The sequence below is a fragment of the Hyla sarda genome, chromosome 11 (genome assembly GCF_029499605.1).
Source record: "Hyla sarda isolate aHylSar1 chromosome 11, aHylSar1.hap1, whole genome shotgun sequence".
NCBI classification, from domain to species: domain Eukaryota; kingdom Metazoa; phylum Chordata; class Amphibia; order Anura; family Hylidae; genus Hyla; species Hyla sarda.
Genome location: NC_079199.1, coordinates 73388043 through 73416023, shown reverse-complemented (window position 1 = coordinate 73416023; position 27981 = coordinate 73388043). Strand labels below are relative to the sequence as shown.

Sequence of the window (27981 nt, the reverse complement as noted above, 5' to 3'; positions counted from 1 at the left end):
AAATATATGATGAAAGGTTAAATAATTTTACTTTTTGTTCAGGGCATTGGAGAGTTTGGGTTCTTTTCTTATTTGACCGTCCTCCCCTACATCCACGAGGTCTATTTTTTCTTTTTGTGTTTTTTGAGAGAGATGAGGAATTCTTTGTTTGAGATGATGGTAACGGGATCTTTAGTGGTAGGGATGGTTGAGTGGGTAATACATTCATTTTGTTTTTGGGTGGAAAGTACTTCGTTATAGTTTGATGTTTGGGATGCAAAACCGGAATAATTGCAGTGGTGTTGGCAAGAACAGGACGGGAGCATAAAAAAGAAAAATTTGCAATGGAATTGTCAAAACTAAAGGAATCAACAGGTGTTTTTAAATCATTAATTGGATCGGGGATTGACTCTAAAATGGGTTCAAACCCATTGGAAGCAGGCGAGGTGGAGTGTGTAGTGAGTAGGGAGATGTTGATGTCATTAACATCATCCATCTCAACACAACCTAAGATGTTTGATATATTCTGTTCTTTTAATTCATCAGTGTGTGTATTTACAAAAGAACTAATTTCTACTACATCCTTAACAATATTACTCCCCAAAGATGTTCTCTCAGTGGACCCAGTCGTTATAGGATCCAATTGAGCACCATTACTTTGTTTGTTTTACTATATGGTTTTCTATTTTTATGTGTGATGTATTTGTACTTTCGCTTGTTCCGATCTGTTCCTGTTCTTAATTATGATTCACCTGGTCCCATATGTGTGTATATATACCTGGCTCTTTCACTTTGATTGTATCACAACTGATGAAAGGGTTTACACGCAGAAACGCGTTGTGTGAATGAAATAAAGTTGGATCTACTTGCACCTTTGACTCCGGAGTTCTTGTTGACTCCAGCCAAACACAGAGCAGCGCAGACACCACTTCCCGATTTCACCTTCTCTTCCCGTTATCTATGATTTTTTAAAGGTAAGGAGAAAAAAACGAAAATGCAAAAAAACGGAGCAACCCTGGGTCCTTAAGGGGTTAAGCAAGATGTACACTGGATAGCATTATCAAACATGGAGGAGATGTTCGTATTTTGTATTGCACAGATAAACAGCCAAAAACAGCAAAGTAAATATTACAATCAAACTCCCTCTAAATCTTGTGAGTCTAAAGTCCCTACAGTGTAAGTTAAGTAACACTTACAGGGATCTCCAACTCCTGCTTTCAAACTCCCGATTTTAAAACTCCTCTTTACCCAACAGCTCTTCAACCTGCAGCTCCGATCAGAGCTATTTTTTTAAATCATTTTTTTTTTTTAACTAGCAGAATAAGACAAACGCTATACAAATTGGGTATCACTGTCATGTCATTGACCCAGTGTGTAAAGATAATGTCAATTTTACATGGTTAAAAGAGCACTTTATAAAAATGTATAAATCACTTCCATAGGAAACCATCTTACCCTGATCATTCATGCTATCCATTATGGTCATAAGTTTCTTAAGTCGAGCCATTGATTCTTGCTCATTACCTTTGCTCATAAAATCTTGTCCAAAACCAGGAATCATACCCTGAAAGTGAATACAATATAATGAAAAACAAATAACCATAAGCAAATACTTCTTATTTTGGCCACAAGGAAAAATAAAAAAATAAAAAACACAGAATACAAGGCTTTTGGTTCTGTACAAAAGACTAGAAGCTGATGAATTGCACCTGGTAGCAGATTCCTGGCAATTTGCAAGGAGCAGTGAACAGTAGCTGCTGCATTTTGCAATAAGAATAAGGCTGGGTTCACACTACGTTTTGTCCCATACGGGAGCGCATACGGCAGGGGGGAGCTAAAAGCTCGCGCTCCCGTATGTGACCGTATGCGCTCCTGTATGTCATTCATTTCAATGAGCCGACCGGAGTGAAACGTTCGGTCCGGTCGGCTCATTTTTGCGCCGTATGCGCTTTTACAACCGGACCTAAAACTGTGGTCAACCACGGTTTTAGGTCCGGTTGTAAAAGCGTATACGGCGCAAAAATGAGCCGACTGGACCGAACGTTTCACTCCGGCCGGCTCATTGAAATGAATGACATACGGGAGCGCATACGGTAACATACGGGAGCGCGAGCTTTTAGCTCCCCCCTGCCGTATGCGCTCCCGTATGGGACAAAACGTAGTGTGAACCCACCCTAAGACTGCTTTAAAAGCAACTTAAATAATGAGGTTTACAAGCGCTGGGTGTGCAATTTTAAAGTGAGCAAGTTCTAAGTCAGTGACTTTAGATTCTGGGAGTTTAGAAAATTTTGCTTATAATTCACACCTAACTCTAAAGGCAACTAAGATTCTGTTTTTATTTTATATATTATTTATATTTCAGGTTTTAATTTATTTCACTTTCTAATTTTTCTTTTATTTTGATTTCCCTATTAATCTATATGTTGTATCTGTTTACCTGGCTTATCTCCTTCAATTTCCTATATATTTTCCTTGTGGCGCAGTTTTATTCATCTCTCTGCCGAGCCCTGTTGTCCCTACCTTCGGGCGTTGGTCACGTAATTATGCAGTTTCCAGCTTCTTTTCCTTCACTCGAATGATGTCCTTCTCAGCTCTGCATCACTGTTTGACTGCTCCTGGTATATCGTTTGGCTTCCTTGTAAACCCTCTCATTGCCTGTGCTAGTCTGCCACCTTGTGTTCCCCACACATTATTGCAGTTTATATATTTGCAACACTATACTTTATTCATTAGAAAAATCTATTGGGATATTTAATATATATATATTCTACTAATTTAATATCTTATAATTCATTTCTTATAATTGTATTATAATAAAATTTTACTGTATTTATAATTTTATGGCACGACAGGAGACTTCCATTATGCGATTCTTCTTTACTGTCAATTTTAGCAGCAAGTACAATAAAGCTTTTTTAAAGAAATAAAAAAAACGGTAATATGCAAATAGGTATGCAGTAACAACCAATCAGTGATAGGCAAAAGTAAAGACCGGCAACACACATCCTCTTTGCTGCTCAAGCATCAAGATAAGTCACATATTTTTCCCTGATAAATATATAATATATATTAATATAATTGTTTCCATCATATAATTAGGTATTACCAGCGTCTGTATGTATATCTATTAGTTTCCTTATGTGTATATCTATATACGCTTCTTGGTGAGTCATATATACACTCATAACTCTTCAATACCTTTTCCAGTCTTCCTACCTGGTTCCGACACTATTTATATACAATTTCCTTTCATAAATCCCCATCTTTTTCTTTCTTTCTACGTCAAACTTTTTACTTACCTCCGCTCGCGCCCGCAGTACAACTCAGTAATCTCGCGTTATTTCACTCCCGGCTGGCAATCAGCCGCACGCTGCGTTGTTTCAAACCCGCCTCACACAGAAATCCTGTCAGTACGGGATTTTCTGTCAGACAAGGCGGACGCTCGTAAGGAGACTGCATTCTCTCAAAACACTGTTATAAAAAGTTACAATAAAAGGTCAATTCTATTCATTAATTATCCTACAGCACCACCTTGTGGTCTATAGTGATCATTTTTTCTAACAAAAAAAAATAAAATTCTCTTCAGTCTTTCCCTATATACCTTCCCTATCACATATAACTTACCCACTATATAAAAATTTCCCTTACTAATACATTTATCTATAATAAACAATATGGCTAATGAGGACAAAAATATTCCAACTGAACCTCAACAATTTGATTTTGTGGAGGATACAGTATTGCAGAGTATGGTTGACCATTCAGTTAATAAATCCATTCACTCTGCGGTACATTCAGCCATGTCCACCTTTCCGGAACTAATTGCAAATTCAGTAACCTCAGCTATTAAGCAGGTTACTATTGATACTGCTAACCAAAAACAGTCACTCAGATTCAGAGGCCCATGGTTCCGGACAGTGCAGGGAACCCATTTTTTGATCCGGTTGATATTCAACATCCCAGATCGGGGGAATGGGTTCCTCACCCTAAAAAAAAAAAATTAAGTCTCTGGCTTACAAAGCCATTAGACAGGTCTACTAGAAGTAAGCTTAAGGCTGAATGCCCCAGGCCTACTTTACCTCACACATACACCTTAAGTTGATCCCTCTATAGTGAAGTTTCTTAATAAATCGGGAAAGAACCCAAAAAAATGAGTTGATAGATCCTTTAAAACTATCCAAGACAGATTTCTTGATTTATTAGGTCCTCTTACAAAAATCTTTGACCTAGCTGAGGAAGCTTTAGCTTCAAATAACCCAATTTATCGCTCTATCCTACGGGGCTGGGCTCAAAGAGCCATCTGTATATTCGGGGGTATTAATTCTACCATAAACACAGAACGTAAAATATCTATTTTATTAAAATTAGATCCGCAACTGATACACCTAGCTACTACCGAACCGGACTCTCCTACTGAAGGTCTCCTTTTTGGAGATTCTTTCATTAAAGAGATTAACAAATATGTTCATCTATTTTCGTCCCTTGACAAGGCACAATCCTCGCTGAGGAAAGTGTTCCAACCCCGTGATTTTGCCAGGGCTGGGAAAAGACGGGGCAGACTTCTCAGCCGTACATCCCAAGAGGGACATTATTCCTGTGCCCCACCTACCCATGTGGACAAATTCCCAAACCCTTCCAATCCCTTCCAACCTTCCCCCTTCTTCCCTTCAAGAGGAAGACCATGGAGAGCGAGAGGACACCGTGGTTATCCGAGATCAAGACCTCTAACAGGTAAGTTCATCCCTTCCCCATTCTTCCCACATAAAGTTAGGACGAATTTCTCATTTTTCCCACACTTGGGCTATGATTACAGCAGATGCCTGGGTTTTAAACACAGTATTGGGATTTCAAATAGATTTCATTTATCCACCAATACAACACAAACTACCCCATCCAATAGTTTTCTCCAAACTAGACCAAAATCTCATAGACAAAAAGAAGTCAAAGACTTATTGTCCAAAGGGGCAAATCTTACCAGTTCCTTTGAATGCTCCAGGATATGCGAGCAATTTATTTCTGGTGAAAAAGAAGGATGGTGGCTTTCGCCCAGTCATAAATCTAAAAACAACTTTGTCTATTACCGCCATTTCAAAATGGAAGGTATTCATCTCTTGATCTACTTTTACACAACGACTGGTTGGCGAAGATAGACCTCAAGGATGCTTACCTCACGATACCCATGCATCCAGAATCTCAACCTTACCTCCAATTCATTTGGAAGGATCAAAAGTGGCAGTTCATAAGCCTCTCTTTCGGCTTTTCTTCAGCACCATGGTGCTTTACAAAACTGCTGAAACCAGTAATAGCGCTCGAGGGCAAGGGGTGTCAGACTAATCATTTATCTGGACGACATTCTTATCATGGCCCAAACCTTACCTCTAATCCACCTACACATTCAATGGACTCACACTTTTTTCCAATCTGGGTTTCATCATCAACTCTGAGAAGTCCATTCTGTCTCCCTCTCGGGAAGTAGAATTCTTAGGATTCCTAATAAATTCCCAAGAGACCACTTTAAGTCTTCCTTCCAGAAGACTCAAAACAATCCGCAGGGAGATTCGAATTATCCTGAACAAACAATGAATATTCCTCAGAGCTCGAGTTTTAGGTCTTCTATCCTCCTCCATACAAGCGATTTTCCCAGCCCCTCTCCACTACAGGGCATTACAACGTCTAAAAATATAACATTTCCAAAATGGCTTAGGATATTCAGACGAGGTTACTTTAACCTCGGACACCAGGGAAGAACTTTTTTTGGTGGCTAAACCACATTCAATCCTGGAACGGGAAAGCCATCTTCAACTCTATTCCGGATTTAAAATCATAGAATCCAACGCCAGCAACTCTGGTTGGGGAGCGAGATGCGGCTCCTCTTCGACAGGAGGCAAATGGTCCACAGAAGAGCCTCTTCTTCATACAAATTGTTTAGAGCTCCTAGCTGGATTTTTTTGCCATCAAGAGTTTTGTAGGTCACAGATCCCATTGTTGTATTCTTTTAAGAATGGACAACATTTCAATTACAATACATCAACCGTCTGGGTGGGGAAAAAAAATCAGAATCCTTGGCCAATATTGCCAAAGAATTTTGGCATTTCTGTCTATCCAAGAATATAGTATTGAAAGCAGAGTATCTGCCTGGTCTCTCCAACACAATTTCAGATTGGTACTCTCGCTACTTAATAGATTCCAGCGATTGGAAATTAGATTCCGATCTTTTTCAACTTCTCAATCTTCTTTGGGGTCCAATTCAGTTGGACCTATTTGCTCCCAGACTGAATCGTCAGACAACACGATTCTTCAGTTGGCGTCCAGATCCGGAAGCGGAGGGCATAGATGCTCTTCTCCAATTATGGTCATCAAAAATCCTTTACGCTTTCCCACCATTCAATCTAATTCCGAGGGTTTTACAACTGGTTCGATCTCAGAAATAGACATTGATATATAACCCCATGGTGGAACACTCAATCCAGGCTCCCCAAATTTTGGGAATGATTATAGATTATCCCAGAATCCTACCATCTCACCCGATGATTCTACAAGATCCCTGGGGGAATCCTCATCCTCTTGTCTCATCAGGACTTTTGACTCTAGTAGCCTGGTTCATTTCGGGCTGTCAGAACAAAATTCAGAATTTTCATCAACTAGAAGTATCCTCGAAGACGCGCAGGCTCCAAGTACCCGATCTGCTTACGGATCAGCCTGGAAAATTTTGTCTGATTGGGGCTCTCAACAGGATCTGGATCCCGTTCATGCACCTATAACCCAAGTACTAAATTTTCTATCCTTTTCTTTTGACTCAGGAAAAGCCTATCGCTCTATTAATGTGTATTGTTTGGCAATTTCCTTCTATCATTCTATTTCCATTGGTAAACACACTTTTTAATTTGCAAATTACTGAAGGGAATAAAATTTAGAAGACCTCCTATACCTAAATACCATTCCACATGGGATGTTTCAAAAATCCTTAATCTTATTGAATCTTGGGGTGACAACGATCTTTCTTTAAAATTCTTATCTTTCAAACTCACCACTCTTATGCCTTATCTCAATTAAAAGAGTATCTGACGTTAGAGTTCTTGATATTTCTAACAACAATTTTCTCCTAACGGTATATCTTTCTATGTTTCCAGAAGAACAAAAACTAACCTTCAATCTGTTTTTTTATCCAGCTTTCCCTCTTAAACCTAACCTATACGTCGTTCGTTGCATCAAATCTTATGAGAATAGGACTGAACCTTTAAGAAGTTCCAATTCAAAACAATAACTCATTTCCTTTCAAAAAACCCTTTCGGCCTGTCTCTTCTCCCACTTTGGCCAGATGGTTAAAACAGACTATGGCTTTAGCAGGAATTGACACATCCAAATTTGGAGCTCACTCAACTAGGGGAGCTATATCCACTAAATTACACCAATCTGGAGGGTCTTTATCTGATATCTTAAAAGCGGCAGATTGTTCTTCTGAATCTACTTTTAAGACCTTTTATTTTAGACCTGAACCTCATGTCTCTATGTCTATTCTATTTTACATCGTATTATTCTTTATACTAGCTTGTTCTCTATATACATGTTTAAAGCGTACCTGTCATAGTGCAAAAAAAGGGGATATGTTACTCAGGACCCAATCCTGATCACGTGCATATAATTTTTATAAGTCTCTGACCTACATATCCAGAGATATAAGCATTTATCTGCTGGTGAGTTACTTTTTCATTGTGCAGGCTGGAGGGGGCGTGTCAGTGTGTCTCCCTCACAGGAGCAAGCCTGTACAGTCAGCCAATCAGTACTCTCTACTCTAACCCTTTCCTCTCTGGTTTTAAGCTGTGTCATGTGTCAAAGAAAGATACTTGGAGCTTGCCTGCAGTAATCAGAAGACATTATCGTGAATTCATAACAGGATAAAATGTATAAATCTAAGAATAGATCTTTATAAAATGAGTGCAAGGATTTTTTTTTTAGATAAAGGTATAGCATTTTTATGAATACATGTTCTATCTGTTTTATCTTCTCCTAGTAAAGCTGGATGCTAATCAGTATAGCGGTCACTATGTGTGTGATTCATCTTTCACAGACTCCTGAATGTCTGATCAACTTCTTTGTCATTCAGGAGTCCGAGAAAGCTTTGATTATTTCAGCATGCAGGGAGTTGTAGTTTAGTAACAACTGAAGCTGCAATGTTTGTAAATAACTGTTAGAGCAGTGTTGCCTCCAGCTGTTTTAAAACTACAGCTCCCAGCATGTCCATACATCCTTTATCTGTAGTTTGGCATACACAATAGAAATCTCCTATACTGGATATCGGTATGCTTTACGGCCGGTATCCAGTATGCTGTAAAATCTAGACTAGTCTGTCTGGCTAAAAAAGACAGGCGACCCCTAGTGGTGGCTATTTAGAGCTTGAATTTCAGGTGAATTTTTTTTTATTTTTTTATTTTTTAACAGGTGTATATTGTGAAATTTCATACATTGCAGGACTCCTTATAATATTACAAGTATTTAACAATGACAGTGCCTCTTTAAGACAAATCTGTTATAAGCTTTAAACTTGCATAATGTAAGTCTCCTGTCGTGCTATAATAGATTTTATTAACGACAGGTGACGGACATCATCCCTCCCGATTAACCCTACCCGATATTATCCGGATGTTTTCTCTTTTTCTTTCAGCTTAAATCTTCTATTCAAGACGGACTGCGGCTAGAAAGAAGCATTTCAACTCAAGTTCAACACTTCGGATGTTTCCGGAACGTTCTTCAATTCAAGTTCACCATCCATACGAGAATTTGTTTTTCATTTTATTGATGGACTTTTATTCCTTTGTTTAATAACTTTTTTTTTTTAATAGTTTACGAAAAGTTTTGTCATTTATGTATACCTTTTTGCTATAGGTTAACCTTTTCTTTTCTTTTATTTCTTATATTATACCTTTACATCAAAGAAGAGGATGTATGTTACCTGTCTTTACCTTATATCACTGATTGGTTGTTACTAGATATCTATTTGCATATTACCTGTTTTTTACTTCTTTAAAAAAAGCTTTATTGTACTTGCTGCTAAAATTGACAGTAAAGAATAGCATAATGTCTCCTGTAGTTAATAAAATCTATATTTTCCTTCATTAAAACTAGGAAAATCTTCAATTATATATTCCCTATATTTTATTCTTAATATATTGCCATGTCTAAAGATATTGGACAATCTGTAAATGACTATCCTAATCAATCTAAGGATTTTGAATATATTCGGTCCGATCGTCATTTCGATCTGCAATTAAGTCCATACAGGAATCTATTGCCATGTCATTATTATTATTATCCTTAGCACAAACTGATCCTCATAAACGACCTCAACATCTACTGTCAACACCTTCTGATCAATTTTGGTCTGTGGAAGATTCCACATCCCATTTGGCCAAAGTCCACCCAACCCGAGAGGAAGTTCACACAACACTGGCAATAGAATCCTCTAAGAGGATGAAGCCAAATTCGTATATCAAGTAGAGGATTATAGGTAGCTCAAAACAATAGATTGTGTGGGATGACAGACCGAGAACTGGTATATGAAGAGGTTGTGTACCCTGTACAACCTAAAAATGAATATACATATAGGGATTATACTGTTCTCACGTAAGGCCCCTGTAAGTGTATATGGATGAGGTTCTGTATGTGATTGATATGTAGTGAGTATCCAATCATTGAAGACTGGTATTAGTATATAAAACAAGTGGTTATTTCACAGGCTATACTAAAACAACTGGATATAAAACTTGAAAAAACACACTATGAGTTAGCTGCAGGGCCCGTACAGGTCGCCCCTATAGTGGTATTTAAAAATATATGTAAAATCTATAAAAAAATAATGTAAAAGGTTTTATGCAGAGGCATACACCTTAGTAGATAAATAGCTAATGCAAATATAGCAGATATAGCTGTTTAGAAAGAATGTGTGGCATAGATTGGAAGATAATCTTATAACATGTGGCATCAATATAACACCTAGATATATAGGTTTGGTGGCGGCTGATGAGAAAAGTTCAAATTGTCCAGAAAGCCATATGTCCATATAATGCTGGGCATACATTGACTACAAGATTGCTTTGAACTCCTATATTGTCTATGAAGGCTGGTTCCTACAAAGGAAGATTATGGCAATTATCGGCAGTGTGCGCCATTCCTACAATGGTTCTATGAAGCTTGTGTCTGTCCTTGTTATGTCTTCTATGAAGACCGGTTCCTAGAAAGAAAAGGTAAATATCGGCAGTGTGTGTTATTCCTGGGTAGGTTCTACAGTCATGGCCGTAAATGTTACCACTCCTGCAATTTTTCTAGAAAATGAACTATTTCTCACAGAAAAGGATTGCATTACACAAAATTACATGTTTATTCCCTTTGTGTGTACTAGAACAAAATCAGAAACGGGAGGGAAAAAAAGCAAATTGGACATAACGTCACACCAAACTCCAAAAACGGTCTGGACAAAATGATTGGCACCCTTTCAAAATTATGGAAAAATAAGATTGTTTCAAGCATGTCATGCTCCTTTAAAACTCACCTGGGGCAAGTAACAGGTGGTGCCAATCTAAAAACCACATCTGAAAGCAGAAAAAAAGGAGAGAAGTTCACTTAGTCTTTGCAGTGTGTGTGTGTGTGTGTGTGTGTGTGTGTGTGCGCGCGCGCATGCGCGCCAGCCACACTAAGCAAAGACAACAGAAAGAGGAGTAGAGAACCGTCTGAGGACTTGAGAACCAAAATTGTGGAAAAATATGAACAATCTCAAGGTTACATGTCCATCTCCAGAGATCTAGATTTGCCTTTGCCCACAAGTGCGCAACATTATCAAGAAGTTTGCAACCCATGGCACTGTAGCTAATCTCCCTGGGCGTGGACAGAAGAGAAAAATTGATGAAAGGTGTCAACTCAGGATAGTCTGGATGTGGATAAGCAGCCCCAAACAAGTGCCAAAGATATCCAAGCTGTCCTGCAGGCTCAGGGAGCACCTAACCCTTGACATTGATGAAGTCTTCAGTGATACTTTCCTAGATGCCGGTTTTCTGTATAGAGCTGTATTCTTTTTCAATAGCTAAGTCCTTAGCTATTAGCCCACTTAGCTATTGAAAGAAGCTGAGCAGGGCCTCAAAATGTGTTTAGCATTGCATAATCTAATCTACTGCACCACCAGATCTTATGACATATAGCTCTATACAGAAAACTGGCATCTAGGAAAGTATCACAGAAGACTTCACCAGTGGCACCCAGCAAGCACGGAGGAGGAAGCCAACATCACATGCTACAAGACATCCACATCAAGATCCTCTCTCTCCTTAGACTCGCCAGCATCCAGCGCCAGCTAACCGGAGAGCGAGCGCAGGACCTGTCTGGAGTAATAGTGGCTAAGAGTAGGAGCGCTGTGCGATCCTCAAGTCATCGGGTGAGAGGTGCTACTGCACCACAATTCTTTTACCCCACAGGAACGGAAACTGAGCTTCATAGAAGCAACCCATGAACGCCACACAGTGCCAATATTTACCTTTTCTTTCCAGGAACCGGTCTTCATAGAAGACATAACAAGGACAGACACAAGCTTCATAGAAGCATTGTAGGAACTGACGATAATTGCAATAATCTTCCTTTGCAGAAACCAGTCTTTATAGAAGACAATATAGGAGATCAAAGCCATCTTGTATTCAATGAATGCCGAACATTATATGGGATTTCTGGACAATCTGATCTTTTCTCATCAGCTGCCACCAAACCTATATATCTAGGTGTTATATTGATGCCACATGTTATAAGATTATATGCCACATATTCTTCCTAAACAGCTAAACAGCTGATTTCAGCAGCCGGGGGCCGCTGCCCAGAGAACCCACCCCGTGCCCCAGTCTGTCCTCCTTTACACACAGAACTCCTCCCCGTGCAGTGCAGTCTGTCCTCCTTACACACAGCAGTCATTATGGAGGTCAGGAGCTGTACACGGATGTCCTCTCCCCTCCCCGCTCTGTGTTTTCCCCGTGCAAACTTGCAGCCTCTCCGTGGTTGATTAGGACATGTGGAGAGAGCAGGGGGAGGGGGATGGAGCTGTGTGTGGGGGAGGGGAGGAGCTGTGTACCGAGCTGTGTTTGTCCTCGCTCTCCCCCTGCTTCTTGTGTAATGTAGAGCGGGGGGTGTGAAGCTCAGGTGAGGAGGCCGAGCATGCAGGTGGCAGGGTGGTTGTATATGTATGTAATGTATGATATTGGGGGGGTGTATCAGCGGCCAGTGTATGTATGATGTGTGCATATGTATGGTGTATGTGTCATTTGTATTTATGTGTTTATGATGTCTGTGTGTGTGCATGTAATGTATGATGGGGAGCAGCGGCGGGTGTCTGTATGATGTGTCTTTATGTCTGATGGATGTATGTAATGTATAATATAGGGGCAGTGGCCGGTGTATGTATATGTATGATGTGTCTATGTATGATGTGTGTGTGTGTGTGTATGCATGTTATGTATAATATAGGGGCAGTGGCCGGTGTATGTATGTATGATTTGTCTATGTATGTACATACTGTATAATATAGGGGGCAGTGGCCAGTGTATGTATGCATGCATGCATGTATGTTGTGTCTATGTATGATGTATGTATATACTGTACAATATAGGGGCAGTGGCCGGTGTTTGTATATGTATGATGTGTCTATGTATGATGTGTGTGTGTGTGTTATGTATAATATAGGGGGCAGTGGCCGGTGTATGTATGATAGTGTCTATGTATGTACATACTGTATAATATAGGGGCAGTGGCCGATGATGTATGTATGATGTATGTATATACTGTATAATATAGGGGCAGTGGCCGATGTATGTATGCATGTATGTTGTGTCTATGTATGATGTATGTATATACTGTATAATATAGGGGGCAGTGGCCGGTGTATGCATGTATGATGTGTCTATGTATGATGTATGTATATACTGTAAAATATAGGGGGCAGTGGCCGGTGTATGTATGATGTGTCTATGTATGTATATACTGTATAATATAGGGGGCAGTGGCCTATGTATGTATGATGTATGTACATACTGTATAATATACGGGACAGTGGCCGGTGTATGTATGTATGATGTGTCTGTATGTATGTTTATAATGTATAATATAGGGGGCAGTGGCCGGTGTATGTATGTATGTGTCTATATATGATGTATGTATATACTGTATAATATAGGGGCAGTGGCCGACGTATGTATGTATGATGTGTCTGTATGTATAATATAGGGGGCAGTGGTCGGTGTATGTATGATGTGTCTATGTATGATGTATGTATATACTGTATAATATAGGGGGCAGTGGCCGGTGTATGTATGATGTGTCTATGTATGATGTATGTATATACTGTATAATATAGGGGGCAGTGGCCAGTGTATGTATGTATGTATGTATGTATGATGTGTCTATGTATGATGTATGTATGTAATGTATAATATAGGGGGCAGTGGCCGGTGTATGTATATGTGTATGTATGATATGATATGTGTATGTATGTATGTTTTGTACATGGGCGGACTGACAAGTGCTGCTGCCAGTTGTGCCATCTAATTTTTTATTTTTAGTGGCTTCTGGCCACCCGCACCCCCAGAATCCCAGCCCTTCATACTCACCCGCCGACCAAGAGCCCCACGGATGCACGCAAAAACGCCAGAATTAAAAATATAACTTCGAGCATGTTACACCGTAACCTAAACTGTACAACTATAAAGTGTAACATGCTGGGAGTAGTAGTTTTGGTTCGGGTCAGCTGCATAGCCATAAGCTGTATCAGGGCATGCTGGGTGTTGTAGTTACTAACTGTAATTCCCAGTATTCCTTGACACAGACTATGGCTCTACAGCTGACACGAACCATAACTACAACTCCCAGCATGTTCCACAATAACCTTAACTGTACTACTATACAGTGCAACATGCTGCAACACCCACACAACCATAGGCTGTATCAGGGCATGCTGGCAGTTGTAGTTATCTAGTAACTAAGTGCAACTTCCAGCATTTTCTGATGCATAAATTAGAGTAAATAAAATGCACCACACAAACTGCAGAAGCAGAACACCCCCACCCCCGCCCAGTAACACAGCGGCGTTCACTGTTCCCCAATTAAAAGACTCCGTGTATAAGTCCCTATGAAGACTGAAAAATAGTGATTACAATATTTTAAAAAGTGCGTACATATGTGAATAAGCCCCTTTCCTAATAAAAGTTCAGATAAAAACTACAGATCACGGCACGTAAGATTACCCTCATCCCTGTATATGGAAAAATTGGAGTTATGGGGGTCAGATGGGGGGGGGGGGGGGGGGGGCTTGCCTCGGGTGTAAAAGGAGCTACAGCTCTCCTGCCGCTAATATCCTGGCATGCTGCGATCTCCGTGGCCGCTATTAAACCATTAGATCACCGCTGTCTAAGTTGACAGCAGTGTCTAAAGGGGTCTTATAATCATCCCTTGTGGTCTAGTGGGGGGGGAGGGGGGATCGTACTATTTTGGTTGAAATTATTTCATCTACCAGGACAAGTGGATTTTCTTGAGGGACAAGTATATTGTGTTCCGCTTTAGTCCCTTGGACAAGTAGTTTTTTTTCATATTTCCACACCCCTGTCTTTAACTATTTTACTGTTTATGTATTAGATTAACCAAAAAACAATTTTTTCCTTTTTAAGCTTTAACCCCTTAAGGACCAGGCCATTTTACACCTTAAGGACCAGAGCGTTTTTTGCAAATCCGACCACTGTCACTTTAAACATTAATAACTCTGGAATGCTTTTAGTTTTAATTCTGATTCCGAGATTGTTTTTTCGTGACATATTCTACTTTAACTTAGTGGTAAAATTTTATGGTAACTTGCATCCTTTCTTTGTGAAAAATCCCCAAATTTGATGAAAAAAATGAAAATTTTGAATTTTTCTAACTGTGAAGCTCTCTGCTTGTAAGGAAAATGGATATTCAAAATAAAAAATTTTGGGGTTCACATATACAATATGTCTACTTTATGTTAGCATCATAAAATTTATGAGTTTTTACTTTTGGAAGACACCAGAGGGCTTCAAAGTTCAGCAGCAATTTTCCACAACATTTTCAAACTCACAATTTTTCAGGGACCAGTTCAGTTTTGAAGTGGATTTGAAGGGTCTTCATATTAGAAATACCCCATAAAAGACCCCATTATAAAAACTACACCCCCCAAAGTATTCAAAATGACATTCAGTAAGTGTATTAACCCTTTAGGTGTTTCACAGGAATAGCAGCAAAGTGAAGGAGAAAATTCAAAATCTTCATTTTTTACACTCGCATGTTCTTGTAGACCCAATTTTTGAATTTTTGCAAGGGGTAAAAAGGAGAAAATGTTTACTTGTATTTGAAACCCAATTTCTCTCGAGTAAGGACATACCTCATATGTCTATGTTAATTATTCGGCGGGCGCAGTAGAGGGCTCAGAAGGGAAGGAGCGACAAATGGTTTTTGGGGGGCATGTCACTTTTAGGAAGCCCCTATGGTGCCAGGACAGCAAAAAAAAAAAAAAACACATGGCATACCATTTTGGAAACTAGACCCCTCAGGGAATGTAACAAGGGGTAAAGTGAACCTTAATAACCCACAGGTGATTCACGACTTTTGCATATGTAAAAAAAAAAAAAAAATTTTTTACCTAAAATGCTTGGTTTCCCAAAAATTTTACATTTTTAAAAAAGGTAATAGCAAAAAATACCCCCCAAAATTTGTAGCCCAATTTCTGCCGATTCAGAAAACACCCCATATGGGGGTGAAAAGTGCTCTGCTGGCGCACTACAGGTCTCATAAGAGAAGGAGTCACATTTGGCTTTTTGAAAGCAAATTTTGCTCTGGGGGCATGCCGCATTTAGGAAGCCCCTATGGTGCCAGAACAGCAAAAAAAAAAAAAAAAAAACACATGGCATACCATTTTAGAAACTAGACCCCTCGGGGAACGTAACAAGGGGTAATGTGAACCTTAATACCCTACAGGTGTTTCATGACTTTTGTATATGTAAAAAAAAAATTTTTTTTTTTTTTACCTAAAATGCTTCTTTTCCCAAAAATTTAACATTTTTAAAAAGGGTAATAGCAGAAAATACCCCCCAAAATTTGTAACACAATTTCTCCCGAGTACGGCGATACCCCATATGTGGCCCTAAACTGTTGCCTTGAAATACGACAGGGCTCCAAAGTGAGAGCGCCATGCGCATTTGAGGCCTGATTTAGGGATTTGCATAGGGGTGGACATAGGGGTATTCTACGCCAGTGATTCCCAAACAGGGTGCCTCCAGCTGTTGTAAAACTCCCAGCATGCCTAGACAGTCAGTGGCTATCTGGCAATACTGGGAGTTGTTTTGCAACAGCTGGAGGCTCCGTTCTGGAAACAGTGGCGTACCAGACGTTTTTCATTTTTATTGGGGAGGGGAGGGGGGCTGTGTAGGGGTATGTGTATATGTAGTGTTTTTTACTTTTTATTTTATTTTGTGTTAGTGTAGTGTAGTGTTTTTAGGGTACAGTCACATGGGCAGGGGTTCACAGTAGTTTCTCGCTGGCGGCTTGAGCTGCGGCAGAAAATTTGCCGCAACTCAAACTTGCAGCCGGATGCTTACTGTAAACCTCCGGGTTAAAGACAAAAAAAAAAGTTTTTTGTTTTTATAAATCAACTGGTCCCAGAAAGTTAAACAGATCTGTAAATTACATATTAATATAAAAATCTTAAACCTTCTAGTAATCTTAATCCTTCAGATGCTGTATACTACAGAGTAGGTCTGCATGGCTTGGGGAAATTGTGCAATTGCGATTATGGAGGTAAATATTGCAATTTCGATATGCGATTGCGATATTACAACTTGTCAAATCCTTCCTATTCTTATTTATTATGTCAAATCCCCTCATTTCATATAGCCAACTCCCCCTCCCAATTTCATGTTCATTGACTGAAAATAAAATAGAAGGTATTGGATATGAAATGGGAAGGAGGTCTAATTCCTCCGCATTTCATGTGCCTGGCATAGTGTAGTCCGCGTACTCTCCAGTGCTGTTGCGTTGCTCTATGGTGCAGAGCAGCCGTGTGGGAGGGAGCACAAGGAGTGGGTGACTTCCTTATAGGACCATAACTCCTAATTTTCCACCTGCAGACCCATATGAGGGCTTGTTTTATACACCACCAACTGTACTTTATAATGACTTCGCTCATTTTATCACAGAATCCCGCAAATTAGCAACTTTAGTTTTTTTTTTTGGGGGGGGGGGGGAGGGGGGAGGAATTTGATTCTATGCAGTGCACTTTTCACAATGATTCATTCTCTTAATTCTGTAGGTCCATACGATTACAATCATACCCAATTTACATGTTTTATTTTATATTACTACTTTTAAAATTTTTGTACAAAAAGTAGTATGCTTAAATTTGACCCATTCTGACCCCTATAACGTTCTTATTTTTTGTATACAGGGATGTATGAGGGATTGTTTTTTGCTCCATGATCTGTAGTTTTTATTGGTTCCTTTTTGTTTTGATGGGAATTTTTGATCACTTTATAAAAAAAAATTTACAAAAGGCTGGGCCTTTTGTTAATGGCAGCCGGCTGTGGTGGGGTTAACCTCCTCCGAGGGCCAAGCACTGCTGGGAGGAGAGACAGTCGGCCGCACACTGAAAGGGCTGAGCTGGGCTGCGCTGCACGGGAGCTAAGCTTGCCGCCGGAGGCAGGCTCTGCTCCCTTGTTTCACCTAGATGTCGGCTCCCGTGCGGTGCTGCCCAACCCCACCATTGTGCGGCCCACTGTTTCTCCTCACAGTTGTGTTTAGATAATCGCAAAATTTTGCAAAGGGCTAAATCGACATATTGCAATCCACAATTATCGCAATTCGAGTAAGATGAACTCGATGGATGCTTTTCTACCTTTCTTTTTTCAATCTTACAAACTATGTAACTAAGTATAGACAAAGTTAATGTCTGAGGGGGCCCTGTCTTAACATGCAAGCTTGTAAATTTTGCTGAGGGTATTAATAAACACTGGTAGTACACAAGCTAGGTTTACAAACAGCATTTGGTCCTAATTTTAGCATTTTAGTAAAAGCCAGGATTTGGTCAAAATACAGGAAAAAAGGTACAAATCTTTCTAAATCTTTATCAAAAATAGCTGAACAAAATAAGGACCAAATACTGACCAAAATGGCTACAACTGTCATACTAGACAGTAGTTCTGGAACAAAACACTTACCAAAATCTGGCTAAATGGACCCATTTTCATGATATTTTGAAACTGTTCATACATGTCTCTAAGTGTGAACTGACCTGAAAATATAAACAAAAACAACAAAATCAAATGAAAATGTACTTCAGATTTTAAAATGCTACAATTACATGTGACTAGGTTAAGTGAAGGTTATAAAGATCAACCATATGCAAATAGAGTTTTGGAGGCCAGATAAAAAATGCACTTAGTATTGTATTTGTCACTCCAAATACAATCATACGGCAGTGTATGTTAGAGTACCTTTCACCCAAAAAACTTTTGATATATTATAGATATGTATAATGTATGCAGAATGACTTTCCAATTGCATGTTATTAAAAAATATGCTTTTATTTATTTTTCCACTTTGAAATAAATGACCAGTAGGGGTCTCCCTACAAGACCCGGCTGATAGATTTCAGATTCATGCCAGCCTGGCAGCATGAGTCCGAAATCTCAGACTGTAGCCGGGACACAGACGAACTCAGCGCAGCTCCCTGGGAGAGAGCACTGTGCACAGTAGGTCGAACAGCTGCTGTGCCTGTTAAACTCAACTCTGCTGCCAGCAGCGCCAGTCAACAATTGCAACCCCCCGTGATTAGTGAGTATAAGTTGGCCGCAGCTCAAGGTCTTCGCACCCACTGCCCGCCGAGATTACAAGCCTGCCGCAGCGCAAAAACACACCCAGGGATTACAAGACGTCCACAGTGCAATGTCTCCCCCCCCCCCGATTACTTGCCTGCAGCAGTGCCCAACAGATCTAGAACCCCCCCCCCAGTACTCGCAAGAGGAAGGGCGAAAGTGAGCCCAGACAGGCTTCAGCTGAAGTCAGGCCTGCTGGGCCACTCCCCTTCCTCTCACAGACGACAGGGGAATGGGCAGGCAACTGATCATATAAAAAGGTAAGAAAAGGGGTTTTAGAAAAAAAAAGAAAATGTGGCAGTCAGGAACAGATTTGGGGGGGGGGGGCAATTAGGGACAGAGGAGTTCATGAGTTCCCTTAAACAAAGTGTCCCTGTTAGTTAATTGGTCAAAAGGAAATGCTGTTTAAATGCTTACAGCGTGATTCAAGTGTGAACATCAGAATGCTAACCATGCGATCCCGCCTAACCAACCTACTAGTGAGTAAATAAAATAAAAAAACAACACAAGTAAAAATATTCTTTCAACATACAGAAAAAAACACTTTGGACTGAACAACCGAATTTGTGCTAAAAAGTGGTTTTGTATAGAGGTGTTCCTCAAAAAGAAAATATACAGAATGCTAGTTAGCCTCTTGAGGACCCAGGGCGCACCTGTACGTCCCGAGTCCGCTCCCGTTCTATAGCATGTCGGGCCCGGCCTCCTACAGCGGCCGGGACCCCTGGCTTATAGCGCACGGCACTGATCGTGGTGTTGCGTGCTATTAACCCTTTAGATGCGGCATTAAAAGTTGATCTAAGTGTCTAAAGTGAAACTAAACTGCTGCCGGTTAGCATAGGGGGCTGTTCAGGACTGCCGCGGTGAAATCGCAGTGTCCCCAAGAGCTGTAGGACAAGAGGAGGGTCCCCTTTCCTGCCTCCTGGTGTTCGATCACCGAATGACTGCTCAATGCCTGAGGTACAGGCATGAGCAGTCAAGCGGCAGAATCATGGATTCATGGATTCCTATGAGAAACCACTGATCATTGTAAAAGATCAGTGTGTGCAGTGGGAGCTATAACATTGCATTAAAAAAAAAAAGTGAAATTTTTTATTTTTTTTTTAAGTTAAAAGATCATTTAACCCCTTCCCTAATGAAAGTTTGAATCACTTTGTAGTATCGATGCATGCGGAAATGTCAGGTCAGAAAAATATATAAAAATATATAATATATCATTAAACTGCATGCGCAAAAAAATTCCAAAGTCCAATTTTTGGTCACTATCCGATCAATACAAAAATGGTACTGCTAAAAATTTCAGATCACTGCAGAAAAATTTAAAAGTTATAGGGGTCAGAAGATGACAATTTTAAAAGTATAAATTTTCCTGCATGTAGTTATGATTTTTATCAGAAGTACGACAAAACCAAACCTATGTAAGTAGGGTATCATTTTAACCACATGGCCCTACAGAATTAAGAGAAGGTGTAAATTTTACTGAAAAATGTACTGTGTAGAAACTGAAGCCCCCAAAATTTACAAAATTTAGTTTTTTTCTTAAATTTTGTCGCACAATGATTTTTTTTTCCATTTCGCCGTAGATTTTTAGGAAAAATGACTGATGTTATTACAAAGAAGAATTGGTGGTGCAAAAAATAAGCCATCATATGGATTTTTAGGTGCAAAATTGAAAGAATTATGATTTAAAGGTAAGGAGGAAAAAACGAAAGTGCAAAAACTGAAAAACACTGGGTCCTTAAGGGGTTAAAGAGTGTCTAATAAAGACAAAAATAATTCAGAATGCAAAGAACGATGAATGAGCCAAAAAGAAAAAAAAAATTAACATTTTTCATGTGTTGAATTACTGGTCCCAAGAACGATACACCCTCTAACTCATGTCATCTTTGCACCCCATCTTAATATGGGACCATATCTTTTTCCTGCACACAAAAATGGCTCCCTAGCTCAGGTCAAGTCTTAACCAAGATTTAAAAGGGGTACTCCACGTTTTGGCACAAAGCTGTGCCTTCCTCAGGTCCAACAAATACAGCTGATATTGAGTCCTGACATGTGTGCCTGTGCAGCTGGAAGAGCATCTAGAGAGATTAGACCCTCCCTGCTGCACAAGCTCACATGTAAGAACATAATAGACACACACATCAGGACTCAATATCAGCTACATAGATGGACCTGAGGAAGGCACAGGTTTGTGCTGCAACACGTAGTCCATTTACTAATCTCATTAAAGGGGTACACCGGTGGCAAACTTTTTTTTTTTTTTTAATCAACTGGTGCCAGAAAGTTAAAACATATTTGTAAATTAGGGTAGAAAAACAGACATGGTGCACATCTACAATCTTGTATAATGATCTGATTGCTTCTCAGCATAATATCAAAAACTAACAGGTTGTTAGTATACATTTTTGATCAAAAAGTACAAGCCCACTCGCCACGTCAAGGCCACCTATCCAGAGTGGGTCCCTAACGTCCCTAGCATAAAATGGCGCAGCACCGGGCGGCGACCACCACCACCGTGACGCCAATGCCCACAGGGGGGGGGGGGGAACAACCCACTGGCAGAGCAGCCCCAATGCCACTCAAACCAGTCTATGGGCCGCACCCTCCCGCAGACACGGCGCCACGGCAGCAACGGACACCGCACAGCACCACACCAGTGTGAACAGGGATGTAATAGCTCACTTACCATACTCTCCCAGTCAGACTGGGAGGCCGCCTGGTGCTACGCCATTTTATGCTCGGGACGTTAGGGACCCACTCTAAATAGGTGGCCTTGACGTGGCGAGTGGGCTTGTACTTTTTGATCAAAAATGTATACTAACAACCTGTTAGTTTTTGATATTGTGCTGAGAAGCAATCAGATCATTATACAAGATTGTAGATGTGCGCTATGTCTGTATTCTACTCGAATTCATATTTGTAAATTACTTCTATTAAAAAATCTTAATCCTTCCAGTACTTATTAGCTGCTGAATACTGCAGAGGAAATTCTTTTTGGAACACAGTGCTCTCTGCCGACATCTCTGTCCATTTTAGGGACTGTCCAGAGCAGCATATGTTTGCTATGAGGATTTTCTCCTACTATGGACAGTTCTTGAAATGGACAGAGATGTCAACAGAGAGCTCTGTGTTCCAAAAAGAAAAGAATTTCCTCTGTAGTATTCAGCAGCTAATAAGTACTGTAAGGATTAAGATTTTTTAATAGAAGTAATTTACAAATCTGTTTAACTTTCTGGCACCAATTTAAAAAAAATATATATATAAAAAATAAAAGGTTTCCACCGGTGTACCCCTTTAATGAGAATAGTAAATGGACTACGTGTTTCAGCACAAACTTGTGCCTTCCTCAGGTCCATCTATGTAGCTGATATTGAGTTCTGATTTGTGTGTCTATTAAGTTCTTACATGTGGGCTTGTGCAGAAGGGAGGGTCTAGTCTCTATAGATGCTCTTCCAGCTGCACAGGCACACATGTCAGGACTCAATATCAGCTGTATTTGTTGGACCTGAGGAAGGCGCAGCTTTGTGCCAAAATGTGTTGTCCTATTAATATTCTCAGTAAAGATTTTTGTCCTGTGCATTGTCTGGGGTAATCTATTTACTGTCCATTCAGCAACTCCTCTGTGAACCCTATTTTTCCTCTTGTTGCTTCGTGATTCGGTTTCTGTTACCTACCGATTGGGGTCAGAGTGCAGCAGAATCTCCCACCTTTTTTTTTGCCTACAGTAGAGTTGTGCCTATACCCGTACAACTCCCTAAGGTTAGTACCTCACATTTGGTGTGGTGATTGGGCCCACACCTTTACTGAAAATCTACACAAGGGAATGCCCCGTCTTTTCCCATTTCACCTGTCACCAGCATGGCTCCCTTCTTATTCTTCGTCCCCAACATGGCTTCCCATCTTTCTGGTCTCCAACATGGCTACACATCATAGCTCCCCAAGTCTTTCCTAGTCCACAGTATAGTTCCCCCACGTCTTCCTATTTTCCCAACTCACTCATGGCCCCAGCATGACTTCCTTTTGTTAGTTCCCATCATGACTGACATCTTATTCTCAGCGCCCCAGCATGGCTCCTTACATTTCCTGTCCCAGTGACACCCTACCCTAACATTGTCCACCTGCAATAACTCCCTTTCTTATGCCTGACCACCAGCAAGGCTCGCTCTCTCTCTCTCTCTCTCTCTCTCTCTCTCATTCCTGCACCCTACATTCTCCTGCCTTCTATCCACTGAAACTTGCTCATGATGGAAATGCTCTTCCTTCTGCTTTACCAAAAGGACACAACTCTCCCTTAAAAGTGTATGTATGTGTATGCACATACACACACACAGTTAATCTGTGTAAAGGTCTTCCTCAGGAACTTCACAGTAAAGACAGTTTAGTGCTTCAACAATGGCTTAGACAAATTGTTATGACTAAGAAATTCTTAGAACAGAACAACATTAAAGAGTTAAAAAAAAAAAAAACACAACAACTTAACAAGTCATATAAACATGGCAATAGTTTTGATCAGTTGAGGTCTGGGTTCTGATCCTAGCGCTCAGTGGGGGTCTTTAACAACAAAACTAATTATTTAAGTCTCCGCCTCGCTCCAGTTTGATTATGCATCTTATATGTGCTCTAAATTATCTGAAAGTAGGTCCAAATTAACTCCAACTTGAGGCCTTAAAGGGGTACTCTGGTGGAAAACCTTTTATTTAAATTTTTTTTTAAATGAACTGGTGCCAGAAAGTTAAACAGATCTGTAAATTTGGGTCGTTCCCCCTGTGGGGGAACGCTACGCCATTTTATACTAGGGACGTTAGGGACCCAATCTAAATAGGTGGCTTTGACGTGGCGAGTGGGCTTTGTAATTTTTGATCAAAACGCATATACTAACAACCTGTTAGTTTTTGAAATTATGCTGAGAAGCAATTGGATCATTGTGCAAGACCGTAGATGTGCACCATGTCTGTTTTCTACTTGAGTACACAGATTTGTAAATTACTTCTATAAAAAAAAAAAAAAAAAAAACACACTTACCTTTACACTACTTATTAGCTATATGCTACAGAGGAAAAATCTATTCTTTTTTAATTACTTTTTTGTCTTGTCCACAGTGCTTTCTGCTGACACCTCTGTCTATGTCAGGAACTGTCCAGAGCAGCATAGGTTTGATATGGGTATTTTCTCCTGCTCTGGATAGTTCCTGATACGGGCATCAGGTGTCAGCAGAGAGACCTGTGGACAAGACAAAAAACAAAACAACTTACCCTGACCTGTGCTCAGGGTTTTGGAAAACAACAATACAGTTTAACCCCTTAAGGATCAAAGCAATTTATGTCCTTTAATTTTTTTTCCTCTCCCTTTAATAGCCATAACTTTTTTTTTTTTATCTACACACCCATATAAGGCTAAGTGTTTTTTGCAGGACCAATTGTACTTTATGTCTTCATTTTTCCATGACCTATGCTCCAAAAATTGTGAGGTAAAATTGAGAGAAAAAAATGCAAATGTGAGGTGGTTTATTTTTTTTAACACAATTCACTGTGCGGTCAAACATGTAATCTTGAAACTTTGGGTTGGCACAATTACATTTTATAAGATTAATTTGGATTTAATAGCTGGCCGCGGTGATCACTGCATGCTGGGTATTAGCGGCAGCCCTCAGCTACAGGAATCAGCTAAGGGCCACCCGGTATGGCGCAGCTAGTCCCGTTCCCCTTCTATGACGCACGCTAAGGAGCCGAGCGCGGGTCATAGCGGGTCGCTCTTGCGGCTATTTGCTGCTGGGACCCATGTCTAATGCCGGACATTAACAATCGCGGTGATGCCTGGCATTACCCCCTTAGAAGCAGCAATCACAGTTCATCACCGCGTCCAAAGTGAAAGTAAAAGTATCCCAGCAGCTGAGTGGGGCTGTTCGGGACAGTCGCTGTGAAATCGCGGCATCCCAAACAACTGAGAGGGGGGGGGGCATATCTGCCTCCTCTCTGTCAGATCTGCAATCTGCTGCTCCATGCCGATGACATGGCATTGAACAGTGTACGCAATCAGAAGATTGCATGTAATAGTCCTGTATGGAGACTAAAAAATGGTGTAAAAATATAAACAAATAAATGTGATTTAACTCCTTCCCTAATAAAAGTTACAACTATCCCCTTTTTCCATTTACAAAAATAAAATATGTAAACAAAAATAAACACACATATGTGGTATCGCCGCGTCCGAACTATAAAAATATAATGTTAATTAAACTGCACGGTCAATGGCATACACGTAAAAAAATTCCTGAGGCATCTAAAATTGCGTATATCTACAGTTTTAAACATTCAAATTTGCGTACAAAAAGCTAACTTTATTTTACAACAAGTAAAACAAAATTAAACCTATATAAGTTGAGTATCTTTTTTTTTTTATCCAAAATTCTTTTTATTGAAATCGAAAGAAAGAATAGCATGTAAATCTAGGCACAGCAATGCCCATTTAACAAAACAGCAATATACAATATAAAGCAAACAGGATATAAGGGGGAATGGAAAGACGAAGAGCAGAAATGGGGGGGGGGGAGCGCAAAGGGTGAAGGCGGGGAAGGGAGGGGAGAGAGAGAGGGAAAGCGAGAGAGCGAGAGAGCGAGAGAGAATCAAAATCCTAAAGACAGATGAAATCTCAATCTTCCAGACTTATAAAGGACAGGGTCAGGTGGAGTTGCTAAACCCAGAGTTCAACCATTTGTCCCAACATTGAAGGAATTTAAGTTTTTTTCCCAGTGCGAGCTGCCACCAGTCTTTCCATGGAGCAGGAAAAGTCCACTTTAGCCACTAGGTGGGGGACGTCCAGGACCTCATCCGTTTTACACAAGGAGGCAATGAGGGTACATGCAAAGGTAAGCACATGAAAGGCAATAGTGCGAGAGTTCTCGGGGAGATCCTGAAGGTGGATGGAGATAAAAGCTTTGTCTGGACTCCGTTGTAACGGAAAGTGAAAGGTTAGCGACAGAATTTCAAAAACAGTCTGCCAGAATGGAACAATTTTTGGACGAGTCCACCAGACATGGAAGACAGTTTCCATTTGAGTGCTACATCTCCAACAAGTTGGGTTAGCAGTAGGGTATATGTAGGACAAATGGTCAGGGGTATAGTACCATCTATACAATATCTTCCACGAGGATTTAGAGAGCTGAAAGGGTAAGGAATAAATAAATAAATGACCTTTCCTCCTCACTAATAGGAACACCTAGGTCCCTTTCCCAGGATGATTTAGGTACAGACATACATTGTAAGGAACAGTAGGCTACTGAAACCCCTCCCTTATACCTTCATGTTTAGTAAAGTATGATGTGTACAATGTGTCTCCCTCATCAGGCCAGGTGTGATATGAAAGAAGACGACGTAACTGGAGATCCTTATAGAAGTCTTGTGCAGATATCAAACTTTGCTCTGATGACATCAAAGGATAGGAGGTCCCCCTGGCTACAAATATCCCCCAGATAGAAGATACCTTTTTCAGTCCACTCAGACAAAGAAACATGAGGAAGGAGGATAGTAAGGACAGAAAGCGGAGTGGAAGAAAAGGAAATCAGGGACTGAAGACGGGACGATAAGGCAAAAAGCCAGACGTCAAGGCTAGCAGAAATAGAAGGACTCAGGGTGAGAATAGGGGTTTTGGTGATCGCTACTTTCCAAAGTAGTAGGTGCAAGGAGGGTACTTCTACTATATTTGCCTCCATGTCGAGCCATAGGGCCTCTGAGTCGGACTTCCACCAATGATGGAGACAAACAAGGTGCGCTGCTCTATAGTAGCTAAGTAAGTCAGGAAAACCAAAGCCGTCCAGCTTGGTAGGGAGGTACAGCAATCTGGCCGACACTCTCGCACGTTTTCCCTGCCAAATAAATCACATAAATTGCGTCTGAAGTCATCTAATGGATACCAAAGGGATTTTAACAGGAAGGTTGCGGAACAAGTACAGTATAAAAGGCAAGAGATACATTTTTGCTACAGCTATGCATCCGGACCAAGACAAGGGTATGTGCGAGAATTGTTTGAATCTATCTAAACTGACTACCCAGCTTTCCCGAGATATCAAAGAGAAAAGAGTAGCAGGAGTAGGGGTGAGGAAGATACCTAGATATGTGATACCAGTAGTAGCCCATTGAAAAGGATAACACTCAGAGGGTGTGTATGTCAGCATGTTCCAGTTGTAGAAGGAGGATAGTGGATTTAGAAATGTTTAGTTTGTAAAGACTAGCAGCATTAAGAGATCAATGAGAGAAAGTACATGAGGTAGAGAAACAATAGGGTGAGCCAATGCGATCAGAAGTCATCAGCGAAGAGGCAAATTTTGTGCTCAACTCCTCCAACCCCTATCCCCGTTATCAGAGGGTCGCTTTCTATTCCTTCAAAAAAGGGTTCCATAATTAGGGTGAATAGAAGGGGGGGGGGGGAGACACCCCTGACATGTTCCGTTACAGATACGGAAGGGTGATGATAAAGCTCCAGGAGGTAAAAACTTTTGCGGAGGGAGATGTGTATAGAGTCATTAAGGCCAGGATGATCGAGGGAGGTAAAGCAAATTTAGCCAGGACAGCCCGTAGAAACCCCCAGTGCACTCGGTCGAACGCCTTCTCCGCATCCAGCGAAAGGAGCAGAGAAGGCGTTCTACTCCGGTGGGCTGCTGCAAGGACAATTAGAATTCGCCTGGTGCCGTCAGCAGATTGACAGCCTTTGACAAATCCCACCTGATCCCCATGTACTAGAGTAAGTAGAATTTCAGCAATGCGGTTAGCCCACAATTTGGCGTACAGCTTGATATCTTTATTCAATAGGGAAATTGGTCAGAAGTTGGGGGGCACTGTGGGTGGTTTACCAGGTTTAGGGAGCGTAACCATCACCGCTTCCAACATTTCTACTGGGACGGAACCGGTGCTGGCTATGGGATTGAAAAGGGTGGTGAGATGGGGAGCAATTAGGCACGTGCAATTTACAAAAATCCTTATCTAGACAGTCAGGGCTCGGGGACTTGGCGTTCAACGCCCCTATCGCATTAAGCACCTCTAAAGAGGAAAATGGAAGAGAAAGGGAATCACAATCTGCAGCAGAAAGGGTAGGGAGCAAAATAGAGTTCAGA

The 27981-nt window shown here is 40.6% G+C and overlaps 1 protein-coding gene across 1 annotated transcript in view; it reads right to left on the bottom strand.

Moving 5' to 3' along the window:
- SRP54 (signal recognition particle 54) overlaps positions 1-27981 on the bottom strand; it is a 118617-nt gene that overhangs the window by 17702 nt on the left and 72934 nt on the right. The window contains exons 12-13 of the mRNA XM_056545308.1: positions 18222-18295; positions 1435-1543 (exon numbers count right to left, since the gene is read on the bottom strand). Coding sequence (XP_056401283.1) covers positions 1435-1543; positions 18222-18295 — 183 coding nt within the window. The remainder of the gene's footprint in view (positions 1-1434; positions 1544-18221; positions 18296-27981) is intronic.